Source organism: Dreissena polymorpha, chromosome 9 (assembly GCF_020536995.1).
Source record: "Dreissena polymorpha isolate Duluth1 chromosome 9, UMN_Dpol_1.0, whole genome shotgun sequence".
Lineage (NCBI taxonomy): Eukaryota > Metazoa > Mollusca > Bivalvia > Myida > Dreissenidae > Dreissena > Dreissena polymorpha.
In genome coordinates this window covers 83480232-83493659 of record NC_068363.1, presented here as the reverse complement: position 1 = coordinate 83493659, position 13428 = coordinate 83480232, and the positions used below count along the sequence as shown (strand labels likewise).

General features: G+C 34.6%; 1 protein-coding gene across 2 annotated transcripts in view; it reads right to left on the bottom strand.

The window, feature by feature from the left end:
• Positions 1-1184: 1184 nt before the first annotated feature.
• Positions 1185-13428, bottom strand: part of LOC127843982 (anoctamin-10-like) — an 84377-nt gene continuing 72133 nt past the window's right edge. For both annotated transcript variants that reach the window (XM_052373927.1, XM_052373928.1), the window contains 5 exons: positions 11990-12199; positions 11611-11802; positions 7977-8111; positions 3467-3583; positions 1185-1324 (listed from right to left, as the gene is read on the bottom strand). In XM_052373927.1, the coding sequence (XP_052229887.1) occupies positions 1268-1324; positions 3467-3583; positions 7977-8111; positions 11611-11802; positions 11990-12199 (711 nt within the window). In that variant the 3' untranslated portion in view covers positions 1185-1267. The remainder of the gene's footprint in view (positions 1325-3466; positions 3584-7976; positions 8112-11610; positions 11803-11989; positions 12200-13428) is intronic.

Genomic DNA, 13428 nt, shown 5'->3' with positions numbered 1-13428 from the left:
TTTTATTTGCTATATCTATAAAGCATGCCGAAAAAAACAAGAACATGAATAATGTTTTTCAGAAGAAATATTGAATTGTCAAGCCGTTTGCATAGGTTCCTTCATTACCATACAGCTGACAAAGTTTGTTTTTTCATGTCTTTTAAGGATGTTAGCTACTGGACCCATTCGTATAGGTGGCTGTACATCTGAACGGTGTATTTAGACTTTAATCCTGTATTATACGTTTGACATACATGTATATCAGTATTAGATTTGTTATGTGTAATTATTAATAATAATAGTAATAGCAACAAAAGGCTTGAATTTTGAAAATTCATTAAAGAAACACTAGTAACTGTCATTTAAATATCCACTACTGAATGGGAAGCAATGTGGATATCGACGTTACTGGTCATTACTGTATTATTGTGTTAATGACAATGTTTGTACCTCCCGCGCGGCTCAGAAATCGGAAAAACCCAAAGCGCGCGAATTCCAAATAAAATCTATTGAACAAGTTTAGTAAAAGTTTAGTACCAATTATTCCACTTCAAATACCTATGCCCTCGCCTTGCGGTCTCATGCAAGGAACATGTTTATTTAGTTTCGGTTACTCTGGCCCACCAGATAAGTATGTCTTTGAAGCAAATTGTTGACAACATAGGATGACAGACAACCATCTTCAACAAAAGTTCATCATAAGTATTTCATGCTGATGTGAGGAAAAATTATAATAATTATAACAGTCATAGTAACTATTATATAATTTAGCATATTATAGTTATTGCAGATAAATGACTTTATAAAAGAACAAGAGATGTGTTTATCAAAAATGCGCTGCTTTGAATTAAACAAGTTTTTTTTTATTATATCCTTTAAAAAAATATTACTTCCCTTGTTAAAATTATCTGTACCTGCCAAATGATAAATAGAAATTATCTCCCTTTAAAGATTGTTACTTCCCTTGGATTTTGTTTTTTTGACCTTTGACCTTGACCTTTCACCACTCAAAATGTGCAGCTCCATGAGAAACACATGCATGCCAAATATCAAGTTGCTATCTTCAACATTGAAAAAGTTATGACCAATGTTAAAAGTTTTCGGACGGACATGCAGACTGACAGTTCAACTGCTATATGCCACCCTACGGGGGGCATAAAAACAAATATAACTAATATGTATAATAACATAAAACAAAGAAGTGCACAACTACTGGTGTATAATATAGATGTTCAACAAAACATATATTTAACAACTGTTATGAAAGTTCTTCATTATGATGTAACTATATGGTACTGATCACTTCAGCTTTTCTCTTTGATGCTGCACTGCGCTGTATTTGCTGAAAAAAAAAAGAAAAAAAAAAGGTAAATTGTTGAATGGATATATATATATATATATATATATATATATATATATATATATATATATATATATATATATATATATATATATATATATATATATATATATATATATATATATATATATATATATATATATACATTTTACAAGCTCCAAATATTGTGTAACATATTGAAAGGGACCTTTTCACAGATGTTAGCATGCATTTAAGTTTGTCATTACATGCTTTACATTGATAAATGTAAACATTGGAACTAAAAAGGATCCTTAACTGGGCTTGAACCACTGACCTATAAAGTAAAAGTCTAGCCAATAAACCACTCGTGCTCACATAGTGATGGCCTGATGGGTATATTTTATTATTTACATAAGCGATCCTCGTAATAACACTAAATAAAACAAGGACAATCAAACTTTTCAAATTATTCAATTGTTTAGCTTTGTAACCCTTTATAATTCAATAATAATTTAATTAATTAAATTACCAAAAGATGCATATAATGAATATTTCCGTGCATAGTAAATGTTCAGTATAACTTATCTTTGCAAATACCATAACTACCAGGACAATTTGCAAATCTGAAACAATTTTTTTTTTAATTTATCAAAACATGAAAAGGTTCCTTTAAAAAACACAATATCCAGTTTAAAGACAAAGTATAATACTTATAGAAACCGACATAATAATCAAATACATGATAATTGTGAAAATCACCACCATATTGTTACAAATAGACTGACAAGTGACATGATAACCGCAAACAAAAAGCTTTTTTTTTATATTTATAGTTTACTTGGATGAGAAGTGTTTGAATTTTAAACTCTATAAAAAGACCAAATAATTTCCTCAACCTGGAAATACATTAACAATAATTCAACTTTTAAAAGACATTGCAACAAATATTTTAATTGCTTCAACCATTAATTTTACTCTTGGATTTTGATAAGGCTAAACTATTTATTTCATTTTTTTTTTATTTTTAACATGGCAGTACAAGCAGCAGAAACGAGATTCTTTTGCCCCGAAGCGGTGACCTTGATTTCAGGGTGATTAGAGAATTGACTTTCTGAGCATCTTCTGAATGACATTTACTTTATGAAAATCCTTAAATGGATACATGATATATGAAGCAGATACCACGACAATGAAGGCTCAACTGTTGACCTTTTAGTGAGAAATAGACCTTAAGCCACAGTGATTGACATATGCCTTCTACACATCAATATCAATGATCTTAATACTGTAGCCTGGTTTCATGAAAACCCATCTACAGGTATATAATATATGGAGCAAACATGAACATGGTGGCTCAAACATTTACCGTGAAGAATGACCTTGACCCTCAACAGACATAACTGACGCATACCTTCTGCACAGGTCGCAAGGACTATAAAATTTACATGAAGTTTCATGAAAATCCTTTCAAGGATATACAAGATATCAACCAGGTCATGACAAATGGAGACGAGAACATTTTACCTTGGAGTATGACCTTGAGCCAGAATGACTGACTCATGCATTGAGACAATGACCTTAACATTTTAGCCAAGTTTAACAAAAACTTGTCACAGTAATGAAGAATACTGTCACATGTAGAAGTTATGCAGCAAATTGTAATACTGACAAATTGGAACCTGTGGAATAGCCAGTTTAGAGCAAAGAAGCATTTTTTCAACAAAATTTTAAGAGAAACACAATAAAATGTTGCATACATAATGTTTTTTAAACCATGTTGATTTCGAGGAAAAAATAGAAAAAATATTTGGCTATATTAACATCCTAAAAATTTATGGCAAATGACACAAGGCATACACACTTGAACTTTGTGCCCATGAAGAGCATAAAATGATAATATTGTTCCATGCCACTGACTTTATTCTGATCAAAGAAAGAGCAGCCTGACATTTCCTGATTGACAGAGTACACTTTTATACAGGAAACGATGGAAAATTAGGTGACTGTATTAGAGTTATTATCATTGTTCTGATCTGTGTCTGTGAGCATGAGTCTGTGTTTCACAGATTATGAGAACACAGAAATAACTGATGCAATACAGAAAACATGCAAATGTTATCATGCTCATTGGATATAAGTTCATGTTTTACGTTTTGATTGTACCTCTTTCTGCAGAGCTAGTTTGGACTGGTAGGCAATCTTAGCCACTTCCACCTCCACCCAGTCTGGTACATCAGGTATAAAATAAGCCACCGCCATCTTCAGAGCCAGCAGAATGTGCTAAAACATACACACACTCAATAATACAGGCAACCAAAAACTTGTTTTATTTGGACTAACTGCCTTGAACTTCATTGTAAAAATAACAGAAGGCCATGGGCCCTACCGTACTCCCATGTGAAACATAAGAACTAAACTAGTCTGAGAAGTACTCCCATGTGAAACATAAGAACTAAACTAGCCTGAGAAGGTGGAGTGCAGAAAATAAAAGTACTTTATGAAACACACATATTTGATTTCTTCACACATTATTAAGACACATTTTTGATAACTGAAATATTTTGCAGACAGAATGTTTTTATATACATATTTCAACCTTATTTTAATGTTTGGGTGTCAACTCTACTGAAACAAGAAAATTCTTTGAATTGATATCCCCGCAAAATACAGTTTGCCTATAGATGGGTGCAAATCCCTTGATATATGTTATAATCCTAAAAAAATATTTATGGATGGATGCAAATCCCTTGATATATGTTATAATCCTACAAAAATACTTAATTGTAGGGTAATTGTTTTTATGCAATGCAATTCTCCTCGTTGATATCAATACACCCACTCATTAAGTTTCATGTTGAAGTCTTGTATGGTATCTAAGATATAGCCCTGAAAAGTTACATATGATAATATAAATAAATAAATCTTATAAATCTTATTTAAGAAAGTGTAGGGTTACAGTTCATGTGCATGGAACTTCTTCTCATTGATAAATATACACCCATGATGTTTGGACGGTTGGATGAACAGACGGACTGACAAACCCAATTCTATACAGTATCCCTCCACCTTAAGCAGGGAATAATAACCCAGTAAACCAGTAGCTGACTGTCTTCCTTGCAAAAGAGGCTGTCTACACAAAGTTAAATAGGTCACTAGTAAATTATTTAGAGATCAAATGGTGAAATGAGATCATCATCAGCAGCAGCACAAAAACCATCATTATCATCAGCAGCAACATCAACAACATCTTCAACTTCCACTTTTATAGTAATATTATTATGGTTAATAATGTTCAGAAAAAAATAAATTCAAACTGTATTAAAGGTTGCACTTTAGCCAACATTACAATCTAAACTAAAATATCACATGGCAGCCACATTTTTCAACAGACTGGGGCCATGTTTTAACTAAGCCCTAATATCATTAGAACAAATCTTCTGAGCAAGTTTCATGATAATTGAACTAAAATTGTGACTTCTAGAGTACTAGTATTAGTAATGTTTCACCATAATCATATTAGGACAAGTGCACTGCCCCTTGGTGGCAATGTTTTTAAACTGACTGGATCCATCTTTTAACTTGGACGAGATTTAAAAGGACAAATTCTGACCGAAGTTTCATGAAGATTTGACTTGAAATGTGACTTTAAGAGTGTTAACTATATTTTTCTATAATTTGGTCTAGTTACCTATTTTTTTTACCTATTTTCAACCATGGACCATTAGAACAACTTAAATAGGTACTTTCGTTTGACTCATCCAACCTTAATAGTGATTCAAGTTTGATTGTAATCACTTAAGAAATGAAGAAGTAATTTGCAAATTTTTTTTTTTTAACAACGTGGAAAAAGTTTGCTCTGCAAACTCATTCCCTCTCAAACTTTGTTTGCCGAGTTATGACAAGGTTTCAGTGGTATTAAAATCATAAGAGAAGTGCACTAAAGATGAAAACGCATTTCAAATAAAACATAGCATTATAATCTTATTGTGCTTTATCCGTACTCTTATCAAGTTTCATAATGAAATCATAATTTGTCACAGTAGTATTAAAATTGAGCTTTTGTAGGTTTGCCCTTCTTTAAAAAATTGTTGAACATAGCCAACACATTGCTGTTCATGTGAATACCAAAGTTTCATAATACATGTATCTTGTGTACTTTTCGAGAATTTGCTGAACTTACAATGTAGTGTAACTATATTTTTAGAGAAAGTCACTTACCTGTTGAGAAAGTATGGCCCATGCTAAACATCACTTATAGTATTAATGCCATGTTTCCTGTATCCCTTGTACCTTTTGAGGATAGACTGATAGACAGACAGATCAACATAAGAAGGAATTAATGACAAAAAGCAAACTTATTATTCACTGTTTCATTATTATACTTAATTGTATGTTTCTTTTAAAGCTAGAACTATATTCAGTTATTTTAAGGTAACAGTAAACCTTATCATTGACCTCAGAAGAAACAAAAGGATTTGCTTAACCATCACATGGCTTTTTTTACACGACACCAGATTTCATTCTGATCGTCAGTCTTCGTTTTGAAACTGCAGTATCCAGTTTTGCAGACAGAAGGACTAACACACACATGTATGAGCAGAACAAGCAAAGTTGTTGAATTAAAATCAACAGCAAAATAAATTTTGTTTATGGATGGGTGCAAAACAACTCTGCCATTGAAAGGCCATATGCAATGACATTTGTGTGAACTAAGCTATAGGGCCATGGGTCATGTGCCTCACTCACTGATGACAATTAACAATGAAGGGCATTTGCAAATCCCTTGAAATATGGTATTATTCCAAAAAAAAGGGCAATAACTCTTATTTAAGTGTAGGGTTATGGTTCTTAAGCTGGCCTTTCTCCTCATTGATATCTATACACCCATTAAGTTTATATTGAAATATTGTATTGTAACTGAGATAGGGCCCTTAAATGTTACATCCAACAAAATTAACTAAAGGGCAATAACTCTTTTAAATATGGGCTCTCCGGTGTAGTGACAGCTATTGTGTGAATAGTTTTTTCTCACTGTGACCTTGACCTTTGACCTAGTGACCTAAAAATCAATAGGGGTCATTTGCCAGACATGATCAATGTACCTATGAAGTTTCATGATCCTAGCCATAAGCGTTCTTGAGTTATCATCCGGAAACCATTTTACTATTTCAGGTCACCGTGACCTAGACCTTTGACCTAGTGACCTGAAAATCAATAGGGGTCATCTGCGAGTCATGATCAATCTACTTATCAAGTTTCATGATCCTAGGAATAAGCGTTCTTCAGTTATCATCCCGAAACCATTTTACTATTTCGGATCACCATGACCTTGACCTTTGACCTAGTGACCTCAAAATCAATAGGGGTCATCTGCGAGTCATGATCAATGTACCTATGAAGTTTCATGATTGTAGCCATTAGCGTTCTTGAGTTATCATCCCGAAACCATTTTACTATTTCGGTTCACCGTGACCTTGACCATTGATATAGTGACCTGAAAATCAATTGGGGTCAACTGTGAGTCATGATCAATCTACCTATCAAGTTTCATGATCCTAGGCATAAGCGTTCTTGAGTTATCATCCGGAAACCATTTTACTATTTGGGTCACCGTGACCTTGACCTTTGACCTAGTGACCTGAAAATCGATAGGGGTCATCTGCGAGTCATGATCAATGTTCCTATGAAGTTTCATGATCCTAGGCATAAGCGTTCTTGAGTTATCATCCGGAAACCATTTTACTATTTCAGGTCACCGTGACCTTGACCTTTGACCTAGTGACCTGAAAATCAATAGGGGTCATCTGCCAGCCATTATCAATCTACCTACGAAGTTTCATGATCTTAGGCATAAGCGTTCTTGAGTTATCATCCGGAAACCATTTTACTATTTCGGGTCACTGTGACCTTGACCTTTGACCTAGTGACCTGTAAATCAATAGGGGTCATCTGCGAGTCATGATCAATCTACCTATCAAGTTTCATGATCCTAGGCATAAGCGTTCTTGAGTTATCATCCGTAAACCATTTTACTATTTCGGGTCACTGTGACCTTGACCTTTGACCTAGTGACCTGAAAATTAATAGGGGTCAACTGCGAGTCATGATCAATCTACCTATCAAGTTTCATGATCCTAGGCCTAAGCGTTCTTGAGTTATCATCCGGAAACCATTTTACTATTTCGGGTCACCGTGACCTTGACCTTTGACCTAGTGACCTCAAAATCAATAGGGGTCATCTGTGAGTCATGATCAATGTACCTATGAAGTTTCATGATCCTAGCCCCAAGCGTTCTTGAGTTTTCATCCGGAAACCACCTGGTGGACGGACCGACCGTTAGATTGACCGACAGACAGACCGACCGACATGTGCAAAGCAATATACCCCCTCTTCTTCGAAGGGGGGGCATAATAAAGTGTAAAATTATGGTTTGTGTGCATGCTATTTCTGCTTATTGATATTTATACACCCATGAAATTTCAGGCTAAGATTGTATAAAGTTTCTGAAACAAAGCCCTAAACATTTTGTGCATGATGGAAATACTGACTGACAGATGGACAACACCAAAACTATATCCCTCAGCCTTCAGCGACACACAGAAAGGTAACTAATAAGTGAATTATAAAGTTGTTCACCATGCGGTGTACCCACACCACAAAGCATGAAGCTACCTCAACAGCCACAAATATGATGAGGACGTTGATGGCGGTGACGTCACTGGGCAGGAGTCTCTGCACCTCGGGGTTCATACCAATCAGGGCACAGTTGGTCATCACTGCCAGCACACTCACCAGCTCAAACGCCATCTGCAAACACAACAGTTCATTTGAGACAACAGTTTGCTACACAATTAATTCATATGTACCATTATCATAAAACAAGAGGTCCATGGGTCCTAAGGCCCTCACCTGAGAAACTTAGGAACTAAACTATTCTGACAAGATGGAGTCCAAAACAATGATGGTACATGTACTTTATGAAACATTTATATTTTATTTCTAGGCCCTTTTTTTATTTTTAACTCAACTGAGATATAATTAGAAAAAATGTTCTGAATAAAGGTAATGAAGATTTGAAAAAGAAAATGACTTCTAGAGTATAAAGATGCTTTTTAAATTTGACATAGTGACCTTTTTTTTTTAAGCTTACATGAGCAAGTTTCAACCTCAGCCAAACATCTGTTGGGACAAATGTTCTGAACAAACTAAATTAAGATTGGCTAATAAATATGGCCATTGGAGCGTTTACAATGTTTTCAATATATATACGGATATGGGCAAAACTGACCTGCCCAATGGCCGCCATGTTTTTCAAGGATCCGAAACCATTTTCAAAATTCAAGGATATCATTAAAGCAAAGTATCGTGAAGATTGGGCTGTAATTGTTACTTCTAGAGTTATTACAAGGTTTTAATATAGCCATATAAGGAGAACTGCCCCAACCCTTGGAGGCAATGTTGTTCAACAGAACATTTCAATAGAAATTTATTTCGGGGAGCATAAAAAAAATTGTGGGCTGATAGATCCAAAATTTAAGATCTCAACAAATAATTTTCCCACTGTTTTATTTTTTAAGACCAAATTACCCTAAGCATGAAAGACGTTAATATCCAATTCAATACACGCATATAGTCTACATTTGTTTTGCACCCCAGATAAATCCAAATACTACACAAAGGGGCGTAGATTGACTTTGTACTTATCTGACACTTGACATTGAACCCTAATGCAGGGATGGGAACAAGTACTGAAAATGATATTTGAATATTTGGTTGTCATTAGAATATATTCAAATATTCAATTTTTAAAGATTGAATTTAAATTTCAGAAATTACGACAGTCCAGAGCAATTTTCCTCATTGCCACACATATCACTATAAAATGTATTCTTGTTATTTTTGCAATATGTAAGATATAGCTGTTATACTTTAAGTATTTGGATTACTTCCCCTAGATAATATCTATGCTTTTATGCTGTACATTGTATGACTGTCTGGAGCAAAGAAATTTGCCTAATTGCCACAAATAAAACTATAACTCGTATCTTATTTGAGGCTTTCAAAAAGACGACAGAGTAATAATTTTTGAAAACAATATATTTTTTTATTATGTTTCTCATATTATTTTAATTCTTTTGATTTTTTGTAATAAATAAGATATTACCGTAATCACTATTTGGATTACTTCCCGTTGATAATATTTATGGGTTTTTTTCCCCGATTTTTTTTCTTAACAGACTCAAGAAAGACAACGATTTTATTTGTTAATATTTGCAAACTAAAATCTGATTAGATTATCATGGATATAATGTATAGCAATTTAAATGATTGTCCATTTGAAGGTAATGCAAGTGGTCTTACTTGTCTTACTTGCGAGACGTTGAACTGTAAGTGAATGTCAATTATCTTAAGCAATAGGTGTCTTTAAACGGTGTATTAACACTCATACAAACTCCTTGATGAAACCAATATCCCAATATCCCTCTCCTTATCATGGAAAATAATCACGGATGCCACCTTTTTTTTTGCAATACATTTATAAATGAGCCAATGCTACTTCCGAGGTGCCACTAAGGACCGAATGTTTTGAAATTTCATTGATAATTCTTCAGTATGCGTGGGTTTTATATGTTTTTACCAACGTATTTGGCATTATTATAAAAATCAGGAAACGAAGTGCGATTAAGCGAAGATTAATTCATCCACAAATGTACAGAAACATACAATCACAACCCTTAAGGAAACTAAAGGATTTTATAAATTGTGGTTTGGTGGAGTTTTTGTGAAATAAAATCGAAAATCGATATCTTTTGCCTGTGTGACCAGCAAAGTTCCATACGATTAATTCGTGAACGAAATCAAACGTTTGTGTTCATCACTTACTAGTTGCTGCATGTACAAACACATTGACTTCTTGCAGATCTAATAAATAATTGTGTATTTTTCCAGGAAAGATGAAGCCAATGTCAAGGAGGTAGTGCTAATGACAGAAGGTGGTGCCAATGCACGATATATGAATGATCACATGACTTACATATAATAATGTTCCTTTTTCATATATCTTTTTTTTTACCTTTGACCTTGAAGGATGACCTTGACCTTTCACCACTCAAAATGTGCAGCTCCATGAGATACACATGCATGCAAGTTGCTATCTTCAATATTGCAAAAGTTTTGGCCAATGTTAAAGTTTTCTGACGGACGCACAGACTGACAGACAGACAGACGGACAGTTCAACTGCTATATGCTACCCTACCGAGGGCATAAAAAGATGCAAATATATAAGTAACCAACTAAATTAAGAAGTCAATAACCTGAAAAAACATAGCGTACGATATAAATCCAAAATATGTACTATTCACTAAATCCACAAAAGTGTATGGTCGATATCGAAAATTAAAATAGCTGAAAATGTGTATTGGCGCCACTTCCTGTCATAAGCGCCACCTCCTTGGCATTGGCTCCATCTCTTTTGGAAAAATACAAAATTATCTATTAGATCAACAAGAAGCCATGTTTTTGTGCATGGAACAACTTACATGGGCAAAGCAATTATTTGATGTCATTAACGATGTCAGTGGGTGGAAATTTGCTAGTCACACAGGCAAAATACATAGATTTTCTGTTAAAAACTTCTCCATGCCACAACATATAAAGGTCATCACATTTCTCAATGGTTTGTTATTATATGTTTTTGTACATGCCTGGATGTATAAATCTTCGCTGAATAGCACTACATTTCGCGATTAAAAAATAATGCGATAAGTGTTGAAAAAACAACATATAAAACCTACTCACTCTGTAGAATTATCCGTGACATTTCAAAACATCCAGTCCTTGGCGCCACCTCGGAAGTAGCATTGTCTGATTTATCGATGCATCGCAAAACGAGGTGGCGCCTGTGATTAACGGCAGTGCTTATACAATCCCGTCTGCCAATTATCATCTTGTTAATTGATGGCATCTGTTTTCCAAACAATTGCTTATACACAACACTGAACAGTTGTCTGCACTGAACCAAAAAAAAAAAGACTTTGCACTCAAAACTTTTTTGTAAGGTTTTTGCTTAAAAAGCAAGTGTTCCAATATGAATTTTGGATTAAATAATCTGTTGATTTTCAAATATTTGGATCAACGTTCCCATCCCTTGTAAAGTTGTACCAATACCGTTTACTTCGTTTCGGTAGAAAAGTAGGTCAAATAGGATTAGAACACTTTCTTATTCATGCAGTAGGGTATTGTTTCTTTAATTTTTTTTTATTAATCCTTATATTTTCTCATGATGGAACCAACTGAACACCTCACCTGCCAGGCTCCAATGTTTGCAGCAGACTCAGTAAATGGCCTCTGGAAGACTCTGCACATCTTGAAGGCATCTGATCGTATCTCAGTGACGTTGTTGATGAGGGCCCACATGGCCGCCAGGGGAAAGACAGAGGAGAAGAGGAACACATAGCCAAACTGCAGGAACATCTCCAGGTAGTCATCCTGGGTCCCCTGTAATACACACATCTAGCGTATAGACTGCTTTCACAACATGACCTTGACAAACAAGCAAGGACAATTTATGCCTTTCACCAACTGCTATGAAAAATGATATTTGAACAAAATTATGAAATTCTACTGAAGAAATAATGTCAATGTTTGGAACATTGTTTGGTGTAAAATATTACACTATACCCACCCTATACTGGTCCATGCTGCTCTCTATGGACACCTGTCTCAGCAGATCCTGCCCCACATCCCCATTGGAGTAGCTCACAGACTGCGCCGTCTCCAGCTTCCTGACGGCCTGCTGCAGACGGTGTGCACGTCGACGCTGGAACAGGAACGGTACTACTGACTCCTGCACCTGGCCTAGGATCTGGGTGGTGATCAGCAGTGCCATCAGATGCTGTTAACAACAAATTTCATAATATCAGATGTTTTCATGGAATATCTTTAGAAGATTTGTAAAAGATGATGATTTATGTAGTTGTTACATTCATATGAATATATTTTAAGTACTAAATTGGACATATTTCAAGTTGAACAAGCAAATTCATTGAATTGATATCTCCAGCCAAATAAAGTTTGTTTATGGATGGGTGCAAATCCATTGATATATGGTACAACTGAAAACAAATTATTTAAGTGTAGGGTAATATTTTTTATGAATTGCAATTTTCCTCATTGATTTCTATATACCCATGCAGTTTCATGTTGAAGTCTTGTATGGTATCTAGGATATAGGCCTGAAAAGTTATATCATAAAAAAACAAAGGGCAATAACTCGTATTTAAGAAAGTGTAGGGTTATGGTTCATGTGCATGGCACTTCTCCTCATTGATATCTATACACCCATAAAGTTTCATGTTGATATCTTATATAGTTTCTGATAAAGCCATGCACGGTTGTGACAGACAGACTGACGGAATGACAGACTGTCGAACTGTAGACTTAATAAGGCATTCCCAAAACATGGGTTTAGAATAATCAGAACTTGCTGAGCAGAAATTGCACATGTTAAACTCCATAAGTTAACTTTAAAACAAATTTGCACTATTTGGTGTACTCTGTATTATGTATTTATACTGGAAAGTTCTTTGTTTGGCATCTCCAATAAGTGATGGGACTGGACAGAAAAGTAGGATGTTGTTAATTGTGTTTGTATAAAGTAGAATTAATTCTGTAAGTCTCCGCAAAACTTGTCAAATTTTAACAGAATCATGGGTCCTATACACTTATAATAGTAAAATAGTCCGGTTTCTTTGCTGTAATCAAGGTCATGACGGTGCGATTGACAATGATCGTAAATATACAGAACAATTGCAATTACAACCATACAAATTGATATTTGTATCATTTTATAATAGAATGATTATCTTGTTAAGCAACTAGGCTGTCATGGATCTGGACCAGCATTCTTTAGTTAATTATGCAGACATGGGGAAAGACACGACAGACAACGAGGCGAGAAGCACAAATTTAAAGGCCAGTGGTTTATTTCACATGCCTCATTTATAAGTGCAATACCCAGGAGGGCAAAGAGGCATGGAAAAGTACATTCACAAAGTACATTTTATCAAATGTTTAATTCAAGGGGCGAAAAAAGCGCAAAACACCAATTTTGTAAATAAATAA